The 27,336-nt window shown below is 40.6% G+C and overlaps 1 protein-coding gene across 1 annotated transcript; it reads left to right on the forward strand.

Moving 5' to 3' along the window:
* Nucleotides 1-787: 787 nt before the first annotated feature.
* On the forward strand, nucleotides 788-27,030 carry BDKRB2 (bradykinin receptor B2). Its single transcript, XM_005230595.3, has 2 exons — nucleotides 788-879; nucleotides 24,177-27,030. Exon 2 carries the CDS (start codon nucleotides 24,179-24,181, stop codon nucleotides 25,322-25,324), a length of 1,146 nt encoding a protein of 381 aa, XP_005230652.2. The 5' UTR covers nucleotides 788-879; nucleotides 24,177-24,178; the 3' UTR covers nucleotides 25,325-27,030.
* Nucleotides 27,031-27,336: the final 306 nt, after the last annotated feature.

The raw sequence follows: 27,336 nt of genomic DNA on the forward strand, positions 1-27,336 counted from the left end.
CTTTCAGAATTAGTATTTTGTGGGAATCGGAGAGTGGACTGTTCTTTTCTCTGTTCATTTCTTTGTGTGGAATTCTGCAACCGTGGTTCCTATTTCAGATTTCAATTTAACTGCATAAATATTAGCAGAAAAACAGCTATGCCTTTTACAAACACTCTAAAATTAGTTCTCTGTTAATTATCTCAGATCCAGAATAAAAGTCAATAAGCTTGAAGCAATTTGGTATAAAGTAGATCTTTAAGTGTTATTTGGAACCTGTATTAATTCTCAGCAGACCAAGTAGCCAGAGACTTACTTCTGCTGAGGAAGAACGGTGTCTTCCAGAAACATAAACAGTGAATTTCTTCCCATGAAAAAAAAAGTATGTTAGATTGTAAATGAGGTATTTGATATTTTCTGGTTTAAAGATCCAAATCCTCCAGAGAGCTGACTTGTTTAGCTCTTGATTGAATCCAACATCAGTAAAAAGAAATGCATTCACCATCCAGCAAAATCAGGATCAGATCTGTGTGTGTGTGTGTGTGTGTGTGTGTGTGGTCACACATAATTCTGGCAGCTGCTGTGCAAACAAATGATTGTTTTACATGCATACTGTGGCACATCAGTATTTTACCTGGATTTGTGTTGTTTACCACTCATATTCAAAAATATCAGCTGTCTCATACTGGCTACATTAGACAAATGTTGCTTTTAAAATATAGTATGGGAGAAAATCCAGGAATATGATGTCATCAACAGAGGGATGAGTCTGTTCGGTTCAGGGAGGGGCAGAAAACTAGAAGTTAGACTCATTCAAACAACAGAAGGAGCTTGGCTGTTCCCAGAGACGTGTTGCACTTCACTCGTTTGTACCTGCTCAGTGGTGAATTTGCAGTCAAGGTATGTGTTCCCACTTCAATATAAAATGTTCTCATTAATTACATTCGGTATTGTTTGTTGCTTCTTGGAAACCACTTCTTGAATTCTTAATATATTTCTGGTTCAGTGAAAAAGAGCTGATGTAATTAGTGTTCCAGGAACACAGAGGAGAAAAGTAATTATTCCTAATGTGATTTTGTAACTTGTCAGGTTTTACAGAGCTGTAACGTTTACAGAAAAATGCTTTATTTCAAAGTACCCAGCATATCAAGGGCACAGGGCTTTTCACCTGCCACAGATAATATTCAGTGTATGAGCTACTGGAGGGTAAGGATTTTTTCTCTCCAGAAGACATTCCACGTCTCTAGTCACACCATGGGCACGCGTTCTTTCATCTCACAAAAACAACAACAGAAAGTGCAAGCAGCTAACTTTGTTTTTAGCTGAGAAATTGCCTACAAAATAGTAGGGAGATACTAAAGGCAATTCTTTTCTGTACGTACTGATCGTTTTCTCTGTGTTTATTATTTTGATTGTAAACTTTGTGGGGCAGGAAGTGTGTGCATGCGTGTCCCTTACACTGCTAACCTGCCCTGTCTTCACTGATTGAACGGTAAAGACTCAACCTTTAAAGATTTTTCATATCTTACTAAGAAGAAAACAAAGAAAATCTTAGACCTGGGATTCTAACTATGATCATATAATGAAAAGACCGAAGGCTGAAATATATGCTATACTTTCAGCTCTTCATTTTCCATTTACTTGGTATCCTAAGCAGCCATCTTAGCATAATAATAACAAAATAGTCATAAAACCAAAGGAGTTCAAATAGTTTGTCGTTAAAAGCCTTATTTTAATGCACTGTATGTAATCTTTCAGATGCTATCTCCTAAGATAAAAATATACTTTTATCTTGAACAGTTGTGCATATTTCCTTAAAGAAGCTAGAAGACAGTTATCTAGGAAAAAAAAATATCTATTTTTACAGCAGAGTCTCTAAGATTAAAGTATCAGGATATTGGGTAATATCAGTCATATGGTTACTATACTGTTCTCTGAGAATATGCAATTGTTAAGAAAAAAATTAAGAGAAACATCTTCACACTTCAGAATCATTTACAGATTTCCAAATATACTTGTTGTGTTTTCAGTGTGAATACTGAAAACACAGAGAAGAGATAAACATACCCAAGTTAATAAAGAATTTGGAACAGCCAGAGCAGAGCCAGCTCCAGAAAATCTTTGTCATTGGGCCCCATACGTGCTAGAACAAGATTAACTGTGTTACTCAGAGTTACCTGAACGTTTTGTACCAACAATCCAACAAAAAAACCTGCCTTTCCTACTGGGTTAGAGCTTCCTGAAATAAGAATCTCATCACTGCACTGGAACACAGCTGTAAAAAATTCTCACAGGTATGTAATAGTTGAAGTCTTTTCTCAGAGAGAAAATGAGGAATTTGGGAGAATTTTAGCACATTCAGTATGAAGACCCTAAAATTCACTGCTTAAGAATAGTCAGTGTTTGAAAGTCTGTTTTTCATGAAAAGAAGGGGGTAAAAAGCTCTTAGACACCTAAATCCCACTTGTTTTCAAAGCCACAGCAGGAAAAAATGTAATATTGCAAATCCAGGTAAACTCAGCAGAGAATCGTGTTTTGCTTTCAAAACAAATTCCCTCATAGCAATCAAGTCAACAGCAAAAGTACACCAGAACTCATTAGCAATGCTAACCAATATAAAATTAAGACAACCCTGAGAATTAATGTCATTAGCTAAAAACTCAACCTCTCTAAAAGTTACGCACAAGCCAGGCTTCTCCTAATGCCACTGACATTTTCTTAAACTCTCTCCCAGTATTCCGTATGTTTCAGTTGTTCTTCCCCCCCCCCCCCTTATCTAAAGGTTTATATTTCTTTCTGGTGTTTATGACACTTCATGCATTGAGCTGAGAAGTTGTGCCTCTGCCTGGCTGACACACAGCTGTGGGTACTTTAAAGTGGAGACAGAAGCTCCCCTTAGTCTGAGGACTCCGTGTGGATGGGCAGGGGGAGGGAATGGCACCCTGCAGTGCAGGCTTTGGGTGCTGGCTCACAGACCCAGCAGCTGGCAGGCAGGTGCTGGACCAGCTACACCCCGCAGCCGGGTGTCCCCGCGCAGGGATGGAAGGAGGCGAGAGCGCCTCTGCACCTTGACAGCCCCAAGGCAGGTAGGCTCAGCCACAATGGGAAGGCGCAGAGGATGAGAGCACTACAGCAACACTTTAAACTTGGGCTCTGCAAGCTGCTGTCGTCACGCAGACAAAGTTGCACCTGCTAGTGACCACCACAGCAGTGATGCTTCATTTACTTGGGAGTAATGCTAGTGCATTGGGACGGAGGGACCGTGGTCATGGTTGAGTACCCCACTAAGGAGTTAAATATTGGGGGAGAGGCACAAATGGGACACAGACCAGAAAACGATGAAGAGCAAAGTTACCTGCTGGAAGCATGCTGCCTTCAGTCCAATGATAAGCAAATCCAGCACATTCAGACATGGTGGCTTCAGGACTCTTGATGTTCCCCGAAGGGGTGGACTTGACTTACTTTTGCTGCTTTTCTGTATTTACCTCCCCTACATGTTTAACTCCTCATCTCGATTCAGCAGGGTTGGGCTGGTTTTTGTGATCCCTGCAAACAAATCTGATCACCGGGTCTGCAGATCCACTAGTGCTGAGCTTTGCACACGAAGGTACACCAGAGTGCTGATAGTGCTGCAAAGACAGACTTCAGACTATGGCTGATTTGCAGAGAATGGAGCTGTCAAAATGCAGAAATCCATTTCTCCCACTCACGTTATCTGAGATTACAGGTAAATGACGTAAAAAAAGAATGAGCTATGGATAGGGGTCCAGGTCTTTTTAATATTAACAGGACTTATACATGCATGCCCAGAGGCAGAACTGGCCGTAGATGGTTTTCCTCCTGCAGTGTTGCTGTTGGGACCCACACCCCTGTGCCTCTGGAGGTGCTCTGTCCCTTTGCCGTGGCTGTATGATTTCCTATGCGCTGTCTGACTGACTGAAAGGCTGCTGCTTTCAAGTGTCATGGGGTACGAGGGAAAGGCAGCAGGTTCCCCTCCAGAAGGGCCATGTGAGCCCCTTGCCCACACACACAGAGCAGAGCAATAACCCAAGCCACTTTCCTAATGTGAAGGGTAAACTGCCTGCAGGTAGTGGGCAAGCCAGTAAACTGGAAGTGTTTAATCAGGTCCTCTGAGCATTTTTACAAAAACCAGCTGTGAAGTCTTTATAATTCAAAGGTGGGACCTGATCCTTAAACAAGCAAGTAGGAAGACAGAAATATTGCAGTCTATGTCACTAGGTTTTAGCCCAGGTCTGCATGCATCTCTCATCTCCTTCTCCAGCAGTCTTTTCCCGTAACAAGCTATATTCTACACTCTGTATTATAGCTGGCTTCTGCCTAGATTACAAGCTCCTTAAGGCAAAGCCTGTCCCTGTGCTTGCACCGCGCTTTTGCACATTGATTATCACCAAAGCCTCCGGTCATCAGCAGAACACAGACACTATGGCAATATCTTCAGAGCTGTGCTCCGGGTCTTACCTGCTAGACCGGGGCAAACAGCACGCCGAGCAACCAACCAGATGAAGGGACATAAAATATGGTACAATTAGCCACACAGGATAGGTCCTCAGCTGGATAGAATTCTCCTGGTGCCGTCCACATCAGCAGAGTGAGGACAATTTATAGCAGATGAGGTCTTACAGATCTATGAGAAGAGATGAGTGATATCCTCACCAGTAACCTGCTTACCAAACATGATAGCACAGCCACGTGCTTTTTCTGGCTTTTTTTGCCAGAGGGAAGGTCTGTGAAATGCTTATGTTTCCCGGCTGTGAAGTCAGGAGACAAGAAAGAAACCTGTGCAGAGGGTGTTCCTTTATCTATCACAACAGGTGAACTTTGCTGTGGGACACAAAATACACTCCAAGTCAGATTTCAGCCTTTGTAACTGTACAGCTTGAGCTCGATGCTGAACTTCTGCCAGTGAATCTTACAACCTGTCTAGTGTCATCAGGTTCTTTGTTATGATGGTCTCACTCAGTTTGTGATGTCTGAGCTCAAAGATGGATTTCTTATTTCTTTATTTCCTTAGACCGAGTCATCTAAATCAAACCCTCCACACACGGTGTTTGTACCCTGGAGAGCCCTGCCACATGCTACTCGTACAGAATCCCACTTTACCTGCTCAAGACCAGCTCACAGGTGGCTGTTCTCCTTGGCATCACCCAGAAAGTTCTGCTGTGCCTGGTGCTTCCAGTGCCCAGCATGGGGAACTCACAAACCACTTTCTCCCACAGTAAACAGCAAAACAGCAGGCAAATTAGTTTTGGCAATAAAGGTGATCAGGAAATGTTTGCTTTGCGGAAATTCTCTCTCCTTTCTCTCTGCATACATAGATGTATATATAGACACAGATATATACACCTATATAGACAAACACAGAGATTTATTAGCTTCTTGTCAGAGAAGTAAAATACATGTTCTGCATAACCATGCTATCCATGCAACCCTGTCCTACCCATTACTGGGGGACAATCCTACAAGGAGCCTCCACCACTTTTTTCCTCATTCTCAGATTTTTATTTTGTTCAAAATGCTAAACAAATATTTTCATCAGACATTTCTGATGTGTCCATCTATTAGGATGAAGACCGTTGTGTTTGTTTATTTCTTCTTTGCTTGGGCAAGGCTCTTGCTTTTTTTCTTCTAGTTAATGCCAAAATTTCCAAGTCATAAGAATCTGAGCTTTCTCAATAGTTCTTTTCTTTTTTCCTCTGTGAGTTGCAAGTTAATTTTCAAGTTGTTACTATTCCAACCTGGTTAAAGTAGTCATAATGAATCAGACATCAATGCAATTCAGGAATGGCTGGGGTATTGTTCACAGAAGTTTTAATTTATAACATAGGTATTTTTTTATAAAGAGCATGTACAGGCATGTTGCATAAGACAGCTGTGGGCTCTCACCTTCTGCTTACATCATTCCTCTGAGAAACCTTTTTTTTCCCCATTAAAAGAGTCACATTATAACCAAGAAATTGCAGCCAGACAGCTCAGCAAAAGGGACATTTTCCAGAAGCAGAAGGAAGTAGAAGTAACAAAGTGGAGTCAGTTTTGTGTAGGTGTTTCCTGCGACACTTTGGAACGTTAGGTTTTTTTGGAATGTAAGAAGACAGCAATTTGTTTTCTTCCACAATAGACATAATCTACAAATTGGCACTCAAATCATGATTACAGCTCATATCTTTACAGTATGAGACATCTGGAGTTCCATTTGCTACACTTTGTGTCATGTACCACTATAGACAGGTTTACTGTAGAAGTAGTTTCCACTGCACATTTGTGTCTGTTTTTAAAAAAGGGTTAAATAGAACACATTTAATAAGGTATGATTTAGGATAAATGGACTCTGGTCAAATAACCTTAAAAAAATCAAAGAAAAGTTTGAGCATAAATACAAGAATCAAATCACTTCAAATTTTGGACTATTTTGAAGACAGGTAAAATAAGGATCCAAACTGTGTAACTATATAGGTTTTATAACATTCTAAATCAAAATTGCAGATAAAACTCTCATAACTTTGGTATATAACTGACTCAGGCAGGAATCCCTATTCATTATTTGTTTCGGAACCCTTTTCCCTTTTGGGAAATTAAACCCTTTTTTCCCCCTTTTTTTCCTTCCTTCCATTTCTTCTTGCTTCCTTCTGAGCAGCAGCATTTCTCCTCTGTTTGTTTTCCTTAGCAGTGTTATGTTTTCTTCCAGAACTCACATCTGCTCATTTCCTCTTCACTTCTTCCTGCCCTGACACCCCGCCACAAGCCTTTGCTGCCTGCTGCAGAAAACTGTCAAGTGCGATTCTACACAGCGCTTTCTGGTCTACAGCAGCTGCAAAAGTGATGGTACAGAAGTTCAAAGGTGACATGATTAACTGAAATCAGAACCTTTTTCAAAATTAACAAAGCTGGTCAGAAGACAAAATATCTGTTTCACTGAAAAATCGGGAAAGGCAGAAGGAAGAAGTGAAATTCCCATCCAGAATTAAAGAATCTTGACATTTTTAACAAAAGCAAGGAACCAAAACACAGAACACATGCACATGCACATGCACAGGAGAAAGCTGCCTGGGAATGGGTAGCGCAGATCAGGGATTTTGAGCAAGGCATCCTCTTTCTTATGCAAGTGCCTGGCAGATAAGCTGGGCAAGTTGGGCTCTTTTATGCTCTTTTTCAAAGCTGCTACACTTCGTAAAAATAATAAACTGGCTGGTTGGCCAGACAGGGCAAGAGTGAATCTGGGGCTCCTGCTAAGCTATTAGCATTCAGGATGTCTCCTTCTTTGTTCAAGATCAGAAATGACATCTTCAAAATATTTTCTGTTAAATTCCCCCAATTTTTTGTGAAAAATCTTCCTTTTAAAATCAGTTTCTCCAGACACTTTCTGGTTTGATAGTCATTTTAATACAAAAAGAAAGTTCCCCTCCTCCAACATTTTATAAAATATCTCCTCCAGAGCTGTAATAACACGTGAGTGTGAGGTACCAGAAAGTGTGATCTATCATTTGCTACCGTTGTGCAGACAGGAAAAGGTTTCCGATCTTGTGTCAGCCTGCAGAGCCACCCGATGACAACCCAACACCATGTGACTGCCCAATCTTTGAAGGATCTTTGGGTTTTGTTAGCTTTGGGTGCAATAGTTCTTTGAAGGAGCTGTGGCACATACTAAGGGAATATGTCTATCTAACTAAATTCTCACCGTGTTTGTTTTTTTTTTTTGGTTGGCTCTGACATTCTGGAAAGAGCAGATGGGCATATCGTGGTGAACACCGGGGCTCAAAACCCATGTATATAGAGTGAAATACATATTGGCTGCACCAGATTCCAGTAAGGCTCAGATGTCATCCCTTTGTTAGCAACAGGAGACAATAAATTAATACACACGTTAATTTCAGAACACTGGCAAAGCATGAAAAGGCAAAAATAAAATTGTAATCCAAACACTGACTATTGCGAATATGTGCTGTGCATTACCCCACTTCTCAAATGAAGAAGTGTCCTGAACTTCCTAGACCTCTGAGTGTTGAAAGCCACATGCACTTTTGTACAATCACCAAATCCCTATCATCATGTATCTGAATTCTTAATTCTTCCAATAGAAATACGGTGTATTAGGAACTGTTGACATTAGAGTCCCCCTGGGTTTTCAGCAGAAAAAACAGGCTACATTTGGATGTACATCCAATTTTTATCTACTGTGACTGCCAAGGAAATTGCAATACAGTCTGAAGTTCACTATAGTTGCTCACACACACACACACACATACCCTGTTTCCAATTTGTACATCTGGTTTTTGAGCTTTCCTTTGCAAAATACAAACTGTGGTGATTTTTAACCATGATATCTGGAAACTGACCTCTTTCCAATTGCAAATGCTTCGTGCACTGGCTAAGTCAGGAGCAGATACATTAAAATAATATGAAATGACTGTCCCAGCTGCTCAAGCAACAGCATAGCAGGACATGTGTGACCTAGGAAGGGCAAGGCAAGATGGCTCTCTGAAGTTTATCATTTAGGAAGTGAAGCACCTTCCAAACTAGACTTCTCCTTGAGAAGGGAGCTCACCAGTGCTTGCACTGCTGCACTCTGCTTTTACAAGTTCTTAAAAGTATGAAATTAAAAACAAAAACAAAAACAAAATGAACAACAACCAAACAAAAAACTCAAAAAAAATCAAAAACCACACCAATTCTTTTAGCAAAGACAACCTGCCATTTAGGCAATGAGTATCATGTCATGCTTGTATTGCCTTCTTTGACACAAACCAGTGATGCTGGGGATCATTCACTGGGATGGTCCATGAGAAAAGCTTTTCAGAAGATTGAAATCTGAGGTTATAGTTTAATGTAGGTTTGGAGATACACAGCTGTTGTCAGAGGTTCTAAATTAAACTGAGACTGTCTTAAGAAGCCCATGTGACAGAGGTGCTAACTTGAACAACCTGGATAAATATCAACTCCTCTCAGTTCTACCCGCTTGAAATTAAGGCTGTAATTTCACTTGAATGTTATATAGTTAATCACACTTTCTAGCCTGTTCTGTTGTCAGAGCCCAACATGACATTTGAAAACTGCACTATTATTCAGTGAAGCCGTCCGTACATCCCTTTGGTGGAAGGCATTAAGAGAACACAAGGCATTATTACTAATTTATAGAGAGGAGAGATGCTGCCTGCAATGTCCTCTGCACTACAGACTCCTCTGCTTGCACACAGCCATCAGCATGTGGCTCAGCAATAGAAAAAGTCATAGTGACTGAAACATGGCCAGCTGCTGGTGGGGGTGACTTTGTATTTGCAAATTTGTTTTGCAGCCATAATATGACAGTATAGAACATCTTTTATGGTTCCATAAAATGCAGCAGAGACTTAATCACCTCCAGAGTAAAATAATCAGTTACCTGTATGATGAGAAATGAGGAAAGCAGTAGCTGTCAAAGAAATAACTACTAGATTTTGGAACAGCAACCATTCAGCCACACATACTATGAACTTCCAATCTTTGCTATCGGAGACAGTCAGGCTTTTCTCTAAGGCCATACTGGTGAAAGCCAGTGGTGAAAATTCACAGGCAATGTTGCATTATTGCAAATACCCTTGACAACAGCAATTGGAGGCACTGGAGATGTCAAATCTCTGCCTTTTTTCTAAATGGCTGCCACAATGTTCTCAAGGTGTTAGAAGCAAAGTGGTTTCAGGGCACAGAGCCAGTCCATCTGAAATTCAGATCTCTCCATTAAGTATTTAATGTGCAAAGGGAGCAATATTGGCAAATAGTTTGGCCATTAGACCCTCACGTTTTGCCTAATCATGAGAACTTAGAGCTGCGACCCAGGGAAAAGAGCAGTATTTCTGTTCCTAAGAGAAAGGAGTGGGTAAACTGAGCTGAAGAGGTCTGCTAGGAGTAACGCAGCAAACAAAAAAGCTTTAGAGGACATCCACGTGCATATCAGCGAGAGAGCCTTAAGTGGAGGTTTGTGCACTGTTGAAGAGCTCTTCTGTGCCTCTGCTATAGCAAGGCAAATAAAGGAGCACCAGTTACTACATCTTGGGGAACAGAAGTGCTTTACAGTTTTCTCCTCTTATTATTCCACTTCTGTTGCTCTATTATTGTCCAGTGTTTTCTGCAGAATATTCCCATTGTTGTCTGTAATGAAGATATCAAGCAATTTATGTCACTGGCACACTTCATCACTACTCATCTGTCTTTCATACTGAGAGTAATTTATAACTACCCAATTAGTTGAACCCCAAGACCTGTTCTGAGAACCTATCCTAAGAACAGTTCCTCCAGCCCACATCTCAAAAAATGTCATCACTGGTTTAAAATTCACCTATTTCTTTTCTAACTTAGCTGGTTTCAGCATAGTAGTTGCAGTAGTTTTGATCTATCTGGGTGTCAGGAAAGGTTGTTTTCTAAAGCAGGAAATTCTTTCTTTAACGAAGAAATACAATCTAGCTGCACGAGCCAGTTTTGATAAAATCACTAGCATTTTATTTCTTTATCAGTGGATACAGGTTACCTTAGCTATTCACTGGGCTCAAGGTGTTGTCTGCCACTTGATAGATACATTGTAGTGTTTGATACCATCAGACCTGCTGTTTCACATGACATCAGATTCCTGCAATGGATATTAAACTGGCCTCACATCATTAGTGCTTAAAGATCTTTGAATTTTGCAGTGCTGGTGGGGTACAGCAGTCCCTTGTCTACAACAGAGAATTCCTGTGGTGCCTGCAGTGCTCAAGGGAGGGGACACTACTTCCTTTGACCCTATTCCAACCTAGTAAATCTACGTGTCATATCATAGAAGTCAGGAAGTTTACAGTGTCTCATTTGTCTTTGTACTTCAGTTAAACTGCATGAGTTGTGATCATTCAGCTTTGTAGACAGACACCATGAGCGCAGGAGGGTTAAGGGACAAGCAAAATTTCAGCCCTGGGACAAGGCTTGGTCTTTCCCAGCAGCCGCAGCCACTCGACAGTGAGCCCTGCGTGGTTCCTGGTGCCAAAGCATGTTACTCTCACTCCAAGCAGTGCTTTTGCTGCTTCTCCCTCTACAAATGTGCAGTTAGGCTTGCTCCCATCCATCATTGTTTGCAAAACAGTGCAAAGGGGGAGATATTATCAAGCTAGGCAGCAAGCCAGCTAGGATCAGGAATAAATTATGTTAATAGATGATCACCTTCTCAGCAACAGGTCCAATGTTGAGTGCAAACCCTGCAAAGATGAAAAATGTGAGCAAAACATTATCTGATCACTGCACCTGTTGGGCAGAGGCCTTTTGGCTAATGATAGAAGCTAGTGAGCTAGTGACTCAGCAAGTAAGACCAAACTTTGGGTTTCTTCCACCCATACTACAAAGCAAGTGTATTGTCCCTTACTTATTTCTACCTAGCAATAATCAGGGCCCCAGACAGCACTGTCTTCATCAGGTACATTTCTCTTTGCCTCCACCTGCGAGACCTGCAAATTTGCCAGGGCCCCTCCCCTGATTTACATCTGCCATCTTCATTTCTCCATTTTCCTCAGCACCTCCTCCGTCTGTGCCTTTGAGAAAGGGAGCCACTCAGCCTGAAAGCTGAGCTGAGTGGGAATCTTAAACCAGCGCTTTCAGGGATGTGTCCTACTCTGGCATTATTTAAAATGCCTTCCTAGGGAAGTAGCAGCTACTAGGGAAGTAGCAACATTCCTGCTTATGTTATTGCTGTAAAGTAGTGCTTGCCCTCAAAGGCAGCAAGGAACCTGAGAAAAAGAAGAGAAAAGCTTGATGCTGTTTGCAAAGTTTGACACACTACCCCTTACCTTACCAAGACTGAAATACAAAACATCATTTTGGGCCAAATATGAAGATCAAGTAGATAAACCCCAAAAGAACAAAGTCGGTTATGGTAGCAGATGGACCCTAAGCTCAGTGATACGCTCACAGCTTTCTGAAAGCAAATGCTGTCAACAAAACCCAAGATACCAGTGTGCAAAAGTAGGCTGCTCCAGTGTCATACACACAGGAAAACACAGAGCACTGATAAGACAGTGCCAAAAGTGTGACAAACACATGTATAGGCATGATAGGGCTCACCCTACCTCTGAAAGAGCAGGCATAGTCTGTGAGTTTCCTAGCCCAAACCTGAACCCTCGGCATGGACTGAGTCTCAGACCATGACAACCAGCCATGGTTCCCATTAAAAAGTTCTCAGGGAAGAACTCATTTGGGCGACTGTTCACTTCTGCAGTGTTTTTGCAGTTCCACTCCTACTGAAGCTCCTAGATTTCTCTCTCTCCTGACCCTAACCCTAACTTAAATGTTGGTTGTTGGCTGAACTTTGGGCAACAAGTGCTCATGGTTAACCTCATCTGTTCTCATATGGGGAAATGCCAAAAAGAACAGAACCAAATATCCTGCCAGCCTTGCAGAGTGAGTTTGTGGTCAGTTTTCTACTGTTTGAATATTACCTTTCTCAACTGCCAAAAAGTTTGGAGCAAACAAACTACAATATACACAGAAAAAGTATAGATTCAGCTGTGACGAGTGCATTGTGTAAGAGTAATTTGCCTTGCTGGGAAAGAATTAGAAACTTACCAGCTTGGTTCAGGGAGACAAAGCTACTGAGGACTCCAGACACCAGGTTCTGGAGCAGAGTCACACTAAATCTAAGGGGTTAGGAGGGGGCAGTCCATGAAGATTAAGCTGCTGGAGAATTAAAGGTTAGAGAGACTTGAGAACAGCAGCAAGTAATTTAATATTCACGAGGAGAGAGAGAAGAGTTGTGAGATTTATATTATAATGAAATTTATATTATAAATTAGATTTTTCCAAAGATGGAAGAATCACATTCATGTCCCTGCTTCAACAATTATTTAAGTATTTATACTAATTTGAAATATCTTCATGAAGAAAAATAGTCTTAATCAACATTAATCAATAAGCTTGTGGCCTTTTAGCATACAGGCATGTGGATCACCTGAGTTCCAGATTTCGTTCCAAGTTAAAAGAATGGAGACTTGGAAATAGGTCTCTCACCTGCCCAATGACCACAAAAAGAAGAACAAATTGGTTTATGCTTGATTAACACTTAGACTTAAGAGCATCTTATACTTCATTTCTTCACAGACATATACCATGTTGAGAAAGCTGGTAACTCAGTAAATCAAAACAACTTAAATTTTATCAGAGTTGTTTGAACAGCAGAAATTGAAGTGTGTGCTGGGAGCTCAGAGAAAAACAGTGATTTATGTTTTCAGAGTAGTTTAATAGTTTTTTAATTGATCTTCTTTCTCTGCTTGTGAACTGCAATGGTAAAAGTTGCTGAACAAGTACAGAAAGTTCTACTGCATTTACTAATCCATCATGTACAAAATAAAGGGAAAAGCTGCACAGCATTAACATAATAGAAATCTCCAGGAAAACAAAACATTAAACCAGTTATTCAGGTCTAAACTTAACTTAGGGAATTGTTGTTCTGAGTACACCACTACGTGCAGGTCTTGTATGTATCAAATTTTCAGTTCTTGTTGGTCCCACGATTACAGACCTCATTTACTCTTATTGCCAAACCCTTTCAAATATTATCAGAAGGTTTATTGGGGGTGGGGTGAGGGGGTGGGTAAGAAAAGAAAAGTAAAAAAAAAACAGCTGAAGGATTTACCCTCTTATTTCACTCCTTTGTCCAACCTGCACCTTGCTATGATATGTCTCAAAACAACCCTAGAATAGTATTCAAGGTATTTGGCATTTTCTATTATTTACTTGCCTATACCTTTCCCTTTTTAATTTAATGAAGCTTTGATGCAGCCTTTCTCTGCAAAAGGAATGTTCTGTGTATCACCAGTGGCAATTCTTTTTGGGGATACTTTCTGAAACCCAGGATCTATGAAAGGTTTTCATACAAGAGAAATTACACAACTCCAAACAACAGCTAAGTGAGCTAACACATGCAACAGAACTGTAACTAAATCTTCATTGCACTTTGTTTTAAGAAGTGCCTGATAAGTGTGCCCAAGCTCTCCGTCTGGCCCTTGTGCTCACCACTCACTGGGATAAAGTCATGTAGCCTGATAGCAGCTCATCTGAGAAATTTTCACGGGAAAAGGATTTCTGAGTGACTGAATCCACTCACATTTGTAAATTACTCTCAGTAAAATTACTGTTAATAAACAATAAAATAATACATGGTATTTATAGATACCACAATAGGAATGACAGATGATCAGAGCTGTATGGCATTACATTTCTGACTAAACGTGTATTTTCTCTCTTCCATACTTCAGAGAAGGAAGAAGAAATATTTCTCCAAGGAAAGTGGTTAATTCAAAGTTATTTCTTGCTGAACTTTTCTAGCTTATGTTGCCTTTGAGATAGTTAGCAAAGGCTAAATAATGGATAAGCTTTAAATCAACTGAGGAATACAGAGTTCTCAGGAATGAGGAAGGTGTTATGGACATGCAGATTTTTGAAAGGTCAGAAAGTCAGCAAAAATTAGTATATGGAGGAAGGTTTGGTTTTTTCCCCTGCTATTTCACCCATGGATAATACCTTTTTCAGAAGAAACCCAAAGAGTAAAAACAAAAACCTTTGCTTGTATCTCATCTGCTTTAGCTGTTGCCAAGGTACCACCAACTTTACACAGCATTCCTATTCTCCCAAAAGACAAGGAGCAGGAATTTTCCTTAAAAACAGCACTAAGCCAAGGTCCGGTACATTGAGCACTACATCAGACTCCCACTCATTTCAAATATAGACTCAAGCCTCCTTTATTCTATTTTTCAATTACTTAAAAATCAGAAACTTTTATTTTAATGATTTCTTCTGGAAGAAGAGTCTTTTTCTTATCTTCCTTTGTGATAATTCTATGTTTCATTTTAGAACTATAATGCTCTATTTTATAGTCCATGTAATGCTCTGTGAAGCCCAAAGATTTGCTGGCTTCACAGTGGAGTTATGTCTCCCTCCCTCTAATCTTAATGCTAACATCAAGGGGTAAAGGAGCCCCTGCAGGGTCTAGGCGTGCTTCAGAAACTCCAGGGTGTCTTATTTGTCTCCAGAAGACCACTTGGAGGTTCCGTATCACATACTAATCCCATGCAGACATCCCAGACAGCCTGCGCTTTCCAAAATGCCCGTATTCAAGCACCTGAATTGCTTCCCAAACACCTGGCTGCTGCTTTCCCTCAAAATAACATTTTTTTTCATCTCCTCCATACACACTGAATACAGTCCCTCAAGTTTTCTGTAGAAAAGAGGCAAAATTCTCCATTGCTATGCCAGACCAAGTTGCCAATAAAAATGGATTTCTATTTTAATTTCCTGTGCGTCCCTCCTGTTTCACTGACTTAATGCCTCCGGGTAAGTCTTCCAGGTCTCTCACTCACTCTTTTTCTAGGCTTTTCTTTCTTTTCTAGCCACCTAAGGAGATAACTGAAGCAACATAAAGATTAGAAAAGTAAACAGAACGGTACATGTTGAAACATGGCTCCAACAGCCCGGTGCATCACAAGCCAGCCTGATGCAGAAGACTAACTTGGCAGGCTTATCACCAGCGTTGGTCGCTCAGCTCCTGGCTGTGCAGGCTCTGCTTTCTTGGCACTCGGGCTGCTTCCTGCCCCTGGCTGAGAATCTCTACCAACACCAAAAAAAAACTTTCCTCTGGTTCCTTCTGTGACTTGGATGAGCCAATTTTGTGTCCCAATATATATGAAAACAAACAAGCAAACAAAAAAAAATAAAAACACCAAAAAACTTTAGCAAAAGCCAGTTCCCACAGTGCTTTCAACAGAACATCCTTAGCCTCCAAAGGACCTGCAGGGAACAAGGGCACCTTGGTGAGCCAGGACACTCCAGTGAGCTCAGGCATGCGCTGCTGAAATTCAGCTGTTGTTTGTCAGCCTGAATACAACTGGAAGTTTCAGGTATTAGAACAAGAAGCGCAAATTAAGTAAATCAGGATAATCCAGATTGGAAGGGACCTTGAAGGTCTCTAGTCCAACCTTGTCAAAGCTGGGTCAGCTATGAAATCAGACCATGCTGCTCTGGCCTTTATCCAGCTGGGTCTTTAAAACTTCTGAGGCTGACAAGGTCGAAATTGAATGATTTAGTGGCTGGAGAAGCTTGAAGATCCTGGTTTTTTGATCCTGGAACAGCCTCTAATGTTAAAAACAATTATTTCTTGGTTCAGTTTAAATAAAATTATTTTACTAAAACTGCTCTTTCAGAATGGCACCAACATCAAGATTTGGTGACATTTGCAATATTCTGGAGAAAAGTTTCTAAAATATTGAGGGCATCAAGTCACAGGTCAAATATGGACTGGGACTCCAACACCATCACCAAATCTGGACTAAATCAAAACAGTGTTCATAATGAAATTGGCCTTTTTTCCATATACAAATACCCTGTGTTCAGTAATTCTCTCCAAACCAGTTCATATTTTCCTCCTCCTACCAGCTTTCAACTCACAGCAGTCCAGCCATTCTGTCCCTCTCCATCTCATTATAATTATCTTACACATAAATAATACCTTTGTCAGAATCATCACAGTTATTGAATGGGATATATAAACAGCATTGAAAAATAACATCGCAAGTTATTTGGGGCTAAAAATTATGGGATGTTTTAGGAAAAGTATAACACTGGAGAGTCTAAAGTGAGCACACTTAAGATTTCCACATGGAAAAAAAATGTTATGCAAAGTGCTTCACTGCACTTGATTGGGCTTGTGCTCTTGCCACATCTTTCTTTAGTTGATTGCAATAGACAGTATTGGGAGTGGTTTAATCTCTCACCCAGGAGGGAAAATTAATAGTATCTTCTCACCTTAGGCTCATTGGTATCGAAATAGCTACGTTAACAGAACAACTTCTGTTTCCATTTTCCCTGACATAATTGATGTAAACACCCTTAGTGAGAACTGCAGAGCAATGGCTGTCCTTCCACATGTGCTTCAAGGTTACACACCAAAGGGTCTCTAAAAATTCCACTTTTGAGAGGTAGCTCCTCTGTATCTTTTCTTTATTGCCTTAATTTTCAGACAGATTAAGGAGTCTGTTTGCATTAAAAGTAACTTTTTCTTTTGCAAGGTTATTTTTGTCCCAGTCAAATTCCTCAATCTGGTTCAACATGAAGCCTTATGAACTGTGAGGGCAGCCGCAGGGTGGAAAGGGAGAGTGAAGGGTGAACGAAGAACATCAAATGTTTAAGCTAACATTGCCGCAAAAAGTATCCACTAACCTGCAACCTCACATGTGCTAAAGCCCATTAAAGATTCATTATACAAAGACTGGAAATTAAAAATTAGTCACGGGGTCAGTAATAGCAGAACATTTTAGACATGTCTGACACTTCTACCTCTCCAAAATAAAGAATGCTTCCTCAGTAAAACAGAAATAAAAGGACATTGAGTAACTTTCAGAGCACGCTTCAGAGATGCCACAAAAGTCACATAATTACCTTTTGATATTCAGTCAAATGGAGACACAAATGAAACTCCTACTAAGGCCAAAGAGGGCTACAAGCAGTCCCACTGGGTTTGGATTAGATGGAAACAAGAGACAGTGCACTGGGGATAGATAACTTCTTGGGGGATAGATGCTTTTTTGCAGCAGTAAAGGTTGAAAGAGGAGCAGGTTGAAATACCAACTTTGAAAATAAGCCTTACAGAGAAGGTATAGAATTTATAAGGAGGATGTCTTGCCTATATTTTTGTTGATACTAAATTCTGACAATAAAAACCCATCACAGATGACCTCAGTCTTCCAGCATACCTTTGGGCTCTTGCTGAGCCATGCCTCTGCTAACGCTATCCCATCACATGTGCTTCAGGCCTGCTAGACTTGTAGGTGTGGAGCTAAAGGAGAAAATATGCATTGAGATAGTTTTGTTACAACTCTTACTAAATAAAAAAATCTTTTCCTTGCAAACAGACATTGTCCTGGAACCAAATCCTCCAAAGCTGTTCAAATGAAACCTACCCCTCCTTGGCCAGAAAATACCTGTCAGACGGTCACAAATGAGGCAGTTTAGAGGCAGATCTACAGCCTCTTAACAACTTACTGGGTGAATCAGGTTTACACTCCGAGCTCCTGAGAAAGCAGCAGCAGTGCTTACATAGTCAGCAGGACAAGGCTTCCTTGTATGCAGCATGCTGTGGACGACAGCCCTTACCTATGGCAGCTTTTAAACTCCTGCTATTTCTTATTTTAGTCACATCAGATCTGTTGGGCAGATAACTTTTTTCTTCTTAATGGCTCTGACAGCTCCTCTGTTGCATATACTGTAGCTTTTACAGTAACGTGAAGAAGCAAGGCTGCCAGACTAATAGGCACCATGGGGGGACACAGCTGCCCAAGCTGGGCTCAGAGATGGTCAGAGGACAAACCCCCACAAAAAATACATAGCATCACAGCAGGCTTGGCTCTGCATAGAAACAGAGGTTTAGAGGAGAGGCTGTGGCAGTGCTTGGGTGTTTTCTTATTGCTTTCTGTAGCTGACTGGTCTTCTAAAAAAGCACCATGTCAGAAGTGAGCCAGTACCCCTGTCAGTTTGTAGCCACTCACTCAAAACGATGTTTGTCCTCCCAGCTTTTCTACTCCTCAATGCCATCAAAGCCCAGCTGTATATGGAGCTGTACGTATGTATGGCAAGCCAGCTCTATGTATCCAAAAAAAAATTTTGGCCACTGTCGACACTTAAACCAGATAATTATAAAATACTGTTAAGGATGCTACAGACTGGGTGTCATACCTCTCCTTCCAAGGCCCATCCCTCGTTAAGAAATCCCTGAAATAAACGGAAAATTAAGCTGCTCTTGAGACAACCTTCATCGTGAATGGACATATATCACAGAAATCCCTCATTTGGAGTAGAACACTAGCGGGGCCTTGGGCCTGCTCTGTCTTTTGTCCTTGCAGATTAGACTATACAGGTTAATATCATGACTGTGTACTTACACTTTTTAATATTTCACCATTTGCTCCAGCAAACCACATTACAGGGTTTAACATCGTAACAGCCTGAACATTTATCTGTTATATGCTCCATCTCTTGTCCCTGAGGACTAAATTAACAAGTTAATGTTATGGCAATCTCAGTATATGCTAATTACAAATTTCACACCTTGTTTCTTCAAAACAGGTAACCAGAAAAGTCACAACAACTTGAATATGTGCATTAGAAAGTCCCTCCCTTGCTCCCTTAGAGTAGATTACTGGAGATAACACTGCAATAATCTGAATATTTATTATACATTTCAGGCCTTGTCCTTGCAAAACACATAACTGAGGCCATCATAATATTTTATCTGCTATATCTTGTCATACAAGCAAATGTTTAGCATAGTACAAGCAAAGATTAACAGCACTAGTGGAGGTACTAACAGATTCATGAGTCCAGTAGCTGTAGAGCTTCATCCAGATCCAAAATGGGTTACGGAAGAAGTTCAACTGAGGTATCATGGGCATTTCCGCATTTGGAGATTAAAGCAATGCATCACACTGCTTAGCTGTCCTGGAGCTTGCTCGCAGTGTAGCGGCATTAACCGAGCTCTGACCATTTTTTCCCTGCCCTTCCATGCTTAGCTCACAGCTCTTGATCCTTAAAGGGCTTTTTGTCCCACTTCATCATATCCTGCTGCTTTTCTTTCAAGAACGTCCATAGGACCCAGCACGTATGGCTGTAGCATGAAGACTTTCCCTCCACACAGGACACTTACTCCAATATTAACTGCACTCCTGGACTCTACATGCTAACCCTGGCTTGCTGACAATCTCACATCTGTCTTCAGGCATAATGCCCTCAGTACAACACATACAGGTCAGTCCTTGACCAGCAGGACATCCCACTAGGTTACAAGGTGATACCAAGGTGTGCTAGTGACTGTGACCAGCCCTCAGAACTTTCTGGTCGTGGCACCAGTGAGCACCACCTTTTTGGGGTCCCTCTCCACTTGCCTGTAAAGACAATACAACAGCCCAGCAACTACAGCTGGTTAACCCCTTCTTCCTAGTCCCTCTGCAAGAATTCTCCATTTGCAGCATTGGCAGGATCAAGCTGTTGCTCAATGCATCCCTGCACCAGCAGACCCCAAAGCCCCCCTCCCTCGGTCAAGGCAGTGTCGACAGGGGGCACAGGGCTGGCTGCCACCAGTACTGGGCAGGTCATCACCACCTCCCACACAGGGCACCCTGCAACCCCTCCACTATCGAAACCATGCTATTTGTGCCCAGTGCTATTGGAAAAAAATATTCTAGAACAACGTGAGACAATAACAATGCTTTTAGTGACTGTCGAGGAGAAGGTGGTAGCTAACAGTAAGAGGTGAACTTCAGCAGGGACAAATTCAGCCCCCACAGAAGTCCCTTATAATCAATAAAGATAGATTGCTTCAGCTGAGCAGTTTCAATCAAAACTGTCAAACAAACTCGTTTTGAGAGTTCCAGCTGAGACATTAGGCCTGTCTTGCATTGCACAGAAAGTATTTGTGTAGAGTGTGTGAAGGGGTCACATTTATTTTCACTGTGATAGCAAATGGCAGATCACTCCTTGTCCTAAATTGTAGCTGTGTTAGTCATAATTTATACAGTAAGTACATACTTTAAATGAGTTTCCTGTCCTATGGAAAATAGCAGGAAGCACATAATTTTAATATGATTTGTGAACTGATCATTAGCACATTTTACCTTGTTCACTCCCGCATTTCCACCAATGCTTTATGGAAGGGCTTGAGCTAAGGACCAAGGAGGCAGGTCTCTAGAAGCCAAATGTCAGGGACTTGGTCACATCCTAACTAGCCCCTGCACACTGTTGCTGCATCACAGTTTTTCTATTAGTCATACAATGAGGGAAAGACACAGAAATTTCCAACATAGCCTTTATGACCACTCTCTGAATTACTAATGAACATCTTATTAAACATGTGTGCACACCCAACCTCAAAGCACAAAATAATGCACTTCCAATTATTTCTGTGGGTTCACAGCCTGCTACCAGCAGAAGAAATAGCTTCTGCTAATTGCATTGCCCAACAGAACTTCTCTTTTCTCAGATGACCTTTTGTGGATCATCCATTAGTGTTTCACTTTCTATGTGTTTTTACAGTGTAAAGTGCCAGCATACACAGAAATGGAGACTTGAAACTGCTCTTTGCAATTTGTTAGTAGCATCTCTCACAGCCACAAAGTTGGGCTTTGAGATATTTAAGTGCTTATGAATATAAACACCTAGATGTCAGGCTTCTCTATAGGGAGATTAATTAGAGAAAAACATGACTATCTACCTGAGGTGTTATTTCAGAACTTAGAACATTGGAGATACCAAAAACATCAGGACAAAAATGAGTTGCAGTTAATAGGGGACACAGGAGGTAACGTAAAATGTTTCTATAAATATATCAAAAGCAAAAGGATAATGGAAGGAAGTCTAGGCTTGTTACCGAAAGGAATCAGTAACTCAGAGAATTATAAGTTCAATATCTCTGTGTTAGTCCTCTCAGAAATGAAGATTGTGATCTGATATGTAAGATCATTGATTTGAACAATTCGATTTATGGGAATTGGGAAAGAACAAATTAAAGAATATATAGTATTACGCAAAATGGCAGAATCTTATATAACACACCCCGACATGGTCCAGGAGTTAGGAGAGGGAATCTTTGCTATCAGCTTTTACGTCTGTGAAACCAAGAGAACAGGAATATTCCAGAAGACAAGAGAGGGCAAAACTAACACCTACCTTTAAAAGGCACAGATGGCAGGACCCAGAGGTTTACAAACCTGTCATTCTCATTTAAATATCCAGAAAACATGACAGCAAAATATTAAATAATCAGTCTATCCACATATGGAAGATAATAAAGAATAACTAAGTGATAAGGAGCTGCCAATATAAACTTGTCAAGAATAAAGTTGTGTTGGACTAATCCAGTCTGGCCTAATGGATAAAGCAGAAGCAACAGATCAAGCATGTATGTGTTTCAATGAGGCTTCTAGTGTTGTCCTTTATTCCATTGTGCTGAAATACGAACACATAAAGTTACAGAAAAATGTACTATAGGTGCAGGTGCTTCGCTATGTCTGGAAGGGCTCAAACAAAAATAAGATTTCCAATGAAAGCATTTACAACCTGCAGTAGCTGCTTGCACCTGGAAGACGAAGGGGACATAAATTAGAATATTGGCAATTTTGAATAGTGGGCATTGCAGATGGTGTTTGCTTTCAGTATGGAACAAATAAATCCATATCCACTAGACCTAAAAGCCCCAGATAACTAGTGTCACCAAAAGCACAGGTCACTGGACAGTTGTCTAAAACATGTAATGCTGTGTAATAAGGAGGGTCCACCAACCCATCCTCCAGACACTAGTCGAAAACATACAGAAATCAAAAGGATATAGGTATCTCAAGGTTAAGGTGGTTCTCACAGTATCAAGGCTAGTGAACAGGCAGGACAGAGGATGCAGATATGTTCCTGCAGTTAGACATGGGCTTGAAAAGTTGAGGATTTGGAAGGATGAACTTGGAGAATGAGAATATTTATGCTGTTACCCAGTTTATGCAAATACTGTCCTTTGCTCAAGTTACGAAGGATTGGAAATGTGTGTTGCTGACATTTTGTTTTGTGCTAATTAATCCATTTTAGGTTACCTTGTCTTTCAAGGATCTCAGTCCCACTTGCCTGTTTTATTCAGTTGACCTGTCCTGCCTGACACCCGTACTATAAATTTTATGGTCTAGAAACTCTTCTTTGTTGCTGCCATTACTGTACTTACTAAAATACGGTCTTTGCTTTTGTTTCTCAGGTACTACAGTGCTTAATTAAAACTAAGTACAAAAAAATATGACCACCATTTTTCAGTAATTCTGCATCCAACAGCCAAACATTTATATGCATATTGAGCACTGACACTCATCAACCAAAAATATCCGGTAACCAGAGTACAAATGAACACCCCATCCTTTCAGGAATTACAAATGCATCCCCTTTTTACTGCCAGAGTACTGGCTGAATTAGACAAATACCTTGATTAAAAATACATCTGAAAAGCTTCCAATCAAACCATAATATAAACAGTGGTATTTTAAAGACCTGAAAAAAGACAAACAGTATTTCTGCCACCCAGTCCGGAGAACTATATGTGCAGATCTGGGAAGGCAATCTTGCATTTGAATGATGTCTCAGCATTCATTATGTGAGAGCACAATAAAACACACAATTAACGTTTTAGCAGTACTGAGTGGATGCTGCACACTCCCATTTGGTTTTAGTAACATTTAAGGGCACATCTGCATTTATGCCCACAAATACCTCCCTATAAGCCCCCAAACTGTTTTGACCCATAGAATGTTTACAGTACAGCACCTGGTTTTTCAGACCACGGTCTTGCACCCAAACTGGCTCACTGCAGCCTGATGGCTTACATGATGGCCACCATCTTTGCCAACCTGCCAACCCACCCACTGCAGAACTGTTAAAACCAAGTTCCTCCACAAAGGTTGTACCATTTATCTCTTCTGTGACTTGTTTGCAGAAAGAGAGTGTACCACAGAGACAGAAATAGACAGGTGATCCCAGTGAGAAGCTGAGAAAGGCACACTGCTTGCACCGATTCTTGCTCTTACAGCTTTCTCAGTGCAAACTACATTTCTGCTGTGATAGTCATAACATTTGGGGAAAAAATACAGTGGTGTTTGGGGAGGAAGCACCACTGAATTCCACCCAATTCTTGCTTTACAGGAAAGGATGTAAAATGTTGAGGGACATGCCACAAAACTAGCAGCTTAACAACAAGCAGCACAGGACCCACAAGGTACATCTGTCCTTTAGGAGACTATGGCTATCAATACACAAAGATAAGAAGACAAAGTAATGATGAGCCTCCTCAAAGAATTAAAAAAACTTGCTGCAGCTTGGTTCTAGTGAATAAATACTGGTAAGTGTTCTCTTCAGTTAACCTGTTGGTTACAATGTCTGCTATTGCTTTATCCCCTCTGTTTCACCCACTTGAAATTGTTTCACACAGTCCATAGCAGTTTGGTCTGTGAAACTGTGCAGGCATGTGGGGTGTCTATGAGAACACAACCCAGAGAATTGTCAGCCTTTTGGGGCTGACTTTTTGGGACAGTAGGAAAAGCAGAGCCAGCTTTTTTTATTGTGTCTTTTGCAGCAATAAGCTAGATGTAGCAATCTCATGTCACCCTTTTCTTTTCTCTGTACAGAAATGGTTTCCATCACAACTGAAAATGTTACACAAATTTACAACACCGTGGCCACTAAAGAGCTCACAGTCAGTCCGGCAAATTTCTACAATAATTCAGGAGTGCATCAGCTGAATCCATATGCATGTATTAATCCAGATGTGTGGAAGTGGCTACAGGATTTTCAGCCTGGATTCCTCTGGTTCATATTTATTCTGGGAGCAATAGAAAATTCCTTTGTTCTCATCATCCTGTGTTTCCACAAGAGTCGCTGCACAGTGGCTGAAGTTTACCTAGCAAACACGGCACTTGCGGACCTAATGTTAGTCTGTGCTTTACCTTTCTGGGCTATTAATATTTCTAATAACTTTCAATGGCCTTTTGGCCTGTTCCTCTGTAAAGCTGTCAACATAATGAGTTACATGAACCTTTATTCTAGCATTTATTTCCTGACACTAGTGAGCGTCGACCGCTATCTGGCCTTGGTGAAAACCATGTCTCTTGGACGGATGCGACGAACTGTCTGTGCCAAATGGAACAGCTTTGTGATCTGGGTGTGTGCATTGCTCATATGTTCACCTACAATGCTGTTCAGAAATTTACAGTATTTCAAAGAATACAACATCACAGCCTGCACTCTTGTTTACCCAGCCAGTTACTGGGAGCCGGCAAACAACTGCTTGCTGAATGTTGTGGGCTTTGTGATCCCACTCTGTGTAATTACCTATTGCACTACGCAAATCATCAAAGCCTTACGAAGTAGTGAGCTACAAAAACTGAAGTTAGTCCAGACAGAGAGGAAAGCCACCATGCTGGTCCTTGCCGTGCTCTTGCTGTTCATTGTTTGCTGGCTTCCGTTCCAGATCAGCACGTTCATCGACACAATCCGTTACCTCACACCCACCTCCAAATGCCTGGGAGAAATCAATGACATAGTGACCCAGGTAGCAGTGTACTGTGCCTTCAGCAACAGCTGCCTGAACCCAGTCCTATATGTAATCGTCGGGAAGCATTTCCAGAAGAAGGCTGTGGAATTCTACAATGACTTATTCCCAAAGAGGTGCAGAAAATCACAGTCTGTGCAGATGGAAAACTCCCTGGACACTTTAAGAACTTCCATTTCAAGTGAATACCCAAGGAAAAAGTCTGTTTTCCCACTACCATCGTAGCACAATTTGTTCATTACAGGAAAAAAAAACCTCTAACATACCAGTCTCCACCAACATCCGTCTGTTACTGGTCCACAGCATAAACATGTGGCAGTATTCATTATTTGTGGGAAAACAACAGTCTGATCTTAGTGGAAACTACAGAGACATGCTTCTAATGTTATCAGACATTTTTCATTATTGAATCCCACTTTGTAGCATACTTACATTTTCATGGCTGAATAATGAATATTGATGCATGTATCATTTGAAATGTTTGCATGTCTAAGCTGTACATACAGTTGTCTGAATAGAGCCCCAGTACAGAAGCTACTGTCAGGATTGTGCAACTACTCATGGTACCCATACAGTTTGTTGACTAGATTTTTGATAGGAGGGGCTTGTATTTGAGTAAATTCTAGTAAATGAATCCTGTAAGACTATTATTCAAATGGGGGTTTAGGCGTGGCCATCTTCTGGGCTTTTACTTTTTTCTGTTTAGTCATCCAAAATTATTTTTGTTGATTGACAAGCTGTGCCTTTTGGCAACTGCTCTGCCCCTGCTAGTTTATATCAGCTTGTATGTATGGAAAGTAACTCAAAAAAGGTGAAGCAGTAGCAGAAGGAAGGCTGCAGTCAGCTGCATGAAAGCTGAGTTTTCTTTGTAGCAAGAGATTCTTTACTCCTTCTGCATTGGGGTAAAAGCATTCATTCACCCTCTTTGAGTGAATGTTATTTACATTCCTACCTACACTGAAGCTCAGAGACTTAGTTTTTAATATTCACAAAGCATAATTAATAGTTTCCATGTCATTTAATGGAAATATGAAAGATCCGCACAACTGGTATAATCATAGAATAAAATAGAAGTGGAAGAAACTGAGAATATGAAGAAGAGCATCACCTAACTGCCTTAGAAATCTAATTGAAGCCAATAGGAGTCTTGAAAGTTCCAAGTAATTAAGAATGGCCTTTTCAGACTCTAATAATACCTACTTTCTATTTTGTAGATTTTATATGGGCGATTTTAATAAAAGATAGCTTTTCCCTAATTGGACTGGATTTATGATCCGAGTTACACAGATGATAAACTCATAGTGTACTGAATTGTCAGTAGGCACTTTTACCTCTTGGAACCTTGACTGAAAACCGAGTTGGAGATGATCTAAAAATCTTCTGAAAACACCAAATCCTTTGTTCTTTCCAAAGCACTTAAGGTCACAGCCTTAAGATCACCAAGGAAAATGGAGTTTGGTGACGTAAGTAAACTCATACTGCAACTGTGTGGTCTCTATTCATCAGAGCTTGAATGGAGCAATAAAGTTACATTTAAGATGGGAAATTTGTATTAAACCTTCAAATAATTAAATCCAAAAAATGCACTAGAAGTGTGCAGATGAGCTATAAAAACTATGGGATTTAAATCACTGAAGATGATTTGTAGACAGTTTCCATAGGTTTTCTTCAATAACACCATATAATCCTAATGTTATTAAAACTTCTATTGTTCATTCTTTATATTGTCCAAGATACCTATGATGAAACACTGCAAGGCTTTCTGTTATGGCCGGTGTCATCAACACTGTCTTGTTCACAAGCATGCTGTTCAAGTAACTGTTAAAAAAAAGGAAACCCATACAGAGGTTATTGAGGCAATGGAAGAGATTTTTGAGTATTTGGTACTGAGAAGTAAAAAACATTAAAATATTATTATATTAATATGGCATTAATTTAAATAATGTAAATATATAGACATTATTTTGCTATGCAGTAAGCATGTACAACAGAAAATAAACTACTTTAAGAAGTGAGATTTGGTGGTGTTTTCTTCTCTAGCCTGTAGCCTGTTACTCAGGAATGACTTGTCAGAAGTGCAATTGTTGCAGGTACTTTCTTCCACTTCCCATCAAAGCAAAGGAAAGTGAGCTGAAACCACAGGATTTTAGCCGTTTTCAAAGCTTTGGGTCAGCTTTCTTTTCAGGGCCCATTTTGCTGTGGCATTGACCACCCTTTGGAAATTAAAATCTGAATTA

The sequence above is a fragment of the Falco peregrinus genome, chromosome 1 (genome assembly GCF_023634155.1).
Source record: "Falco peregrinus isolate bFalPer1 chromosome 1, bFalPer1.pri, whole genome shotgun sequence".
NCBI lineage: Eukaryota > Metazoa > Chordata > Aves > Falconiformes > Falconidae > Falco > Falco peregrinus.

Coding starts and splice junctions, on each gene's coding strand:
- BDKRB2 (XM_005230595.3), top strand. CDS start 24,179: ATGGTTTCCATCACAACTGAAAATGTTACACAAATTTACAACACCGTG.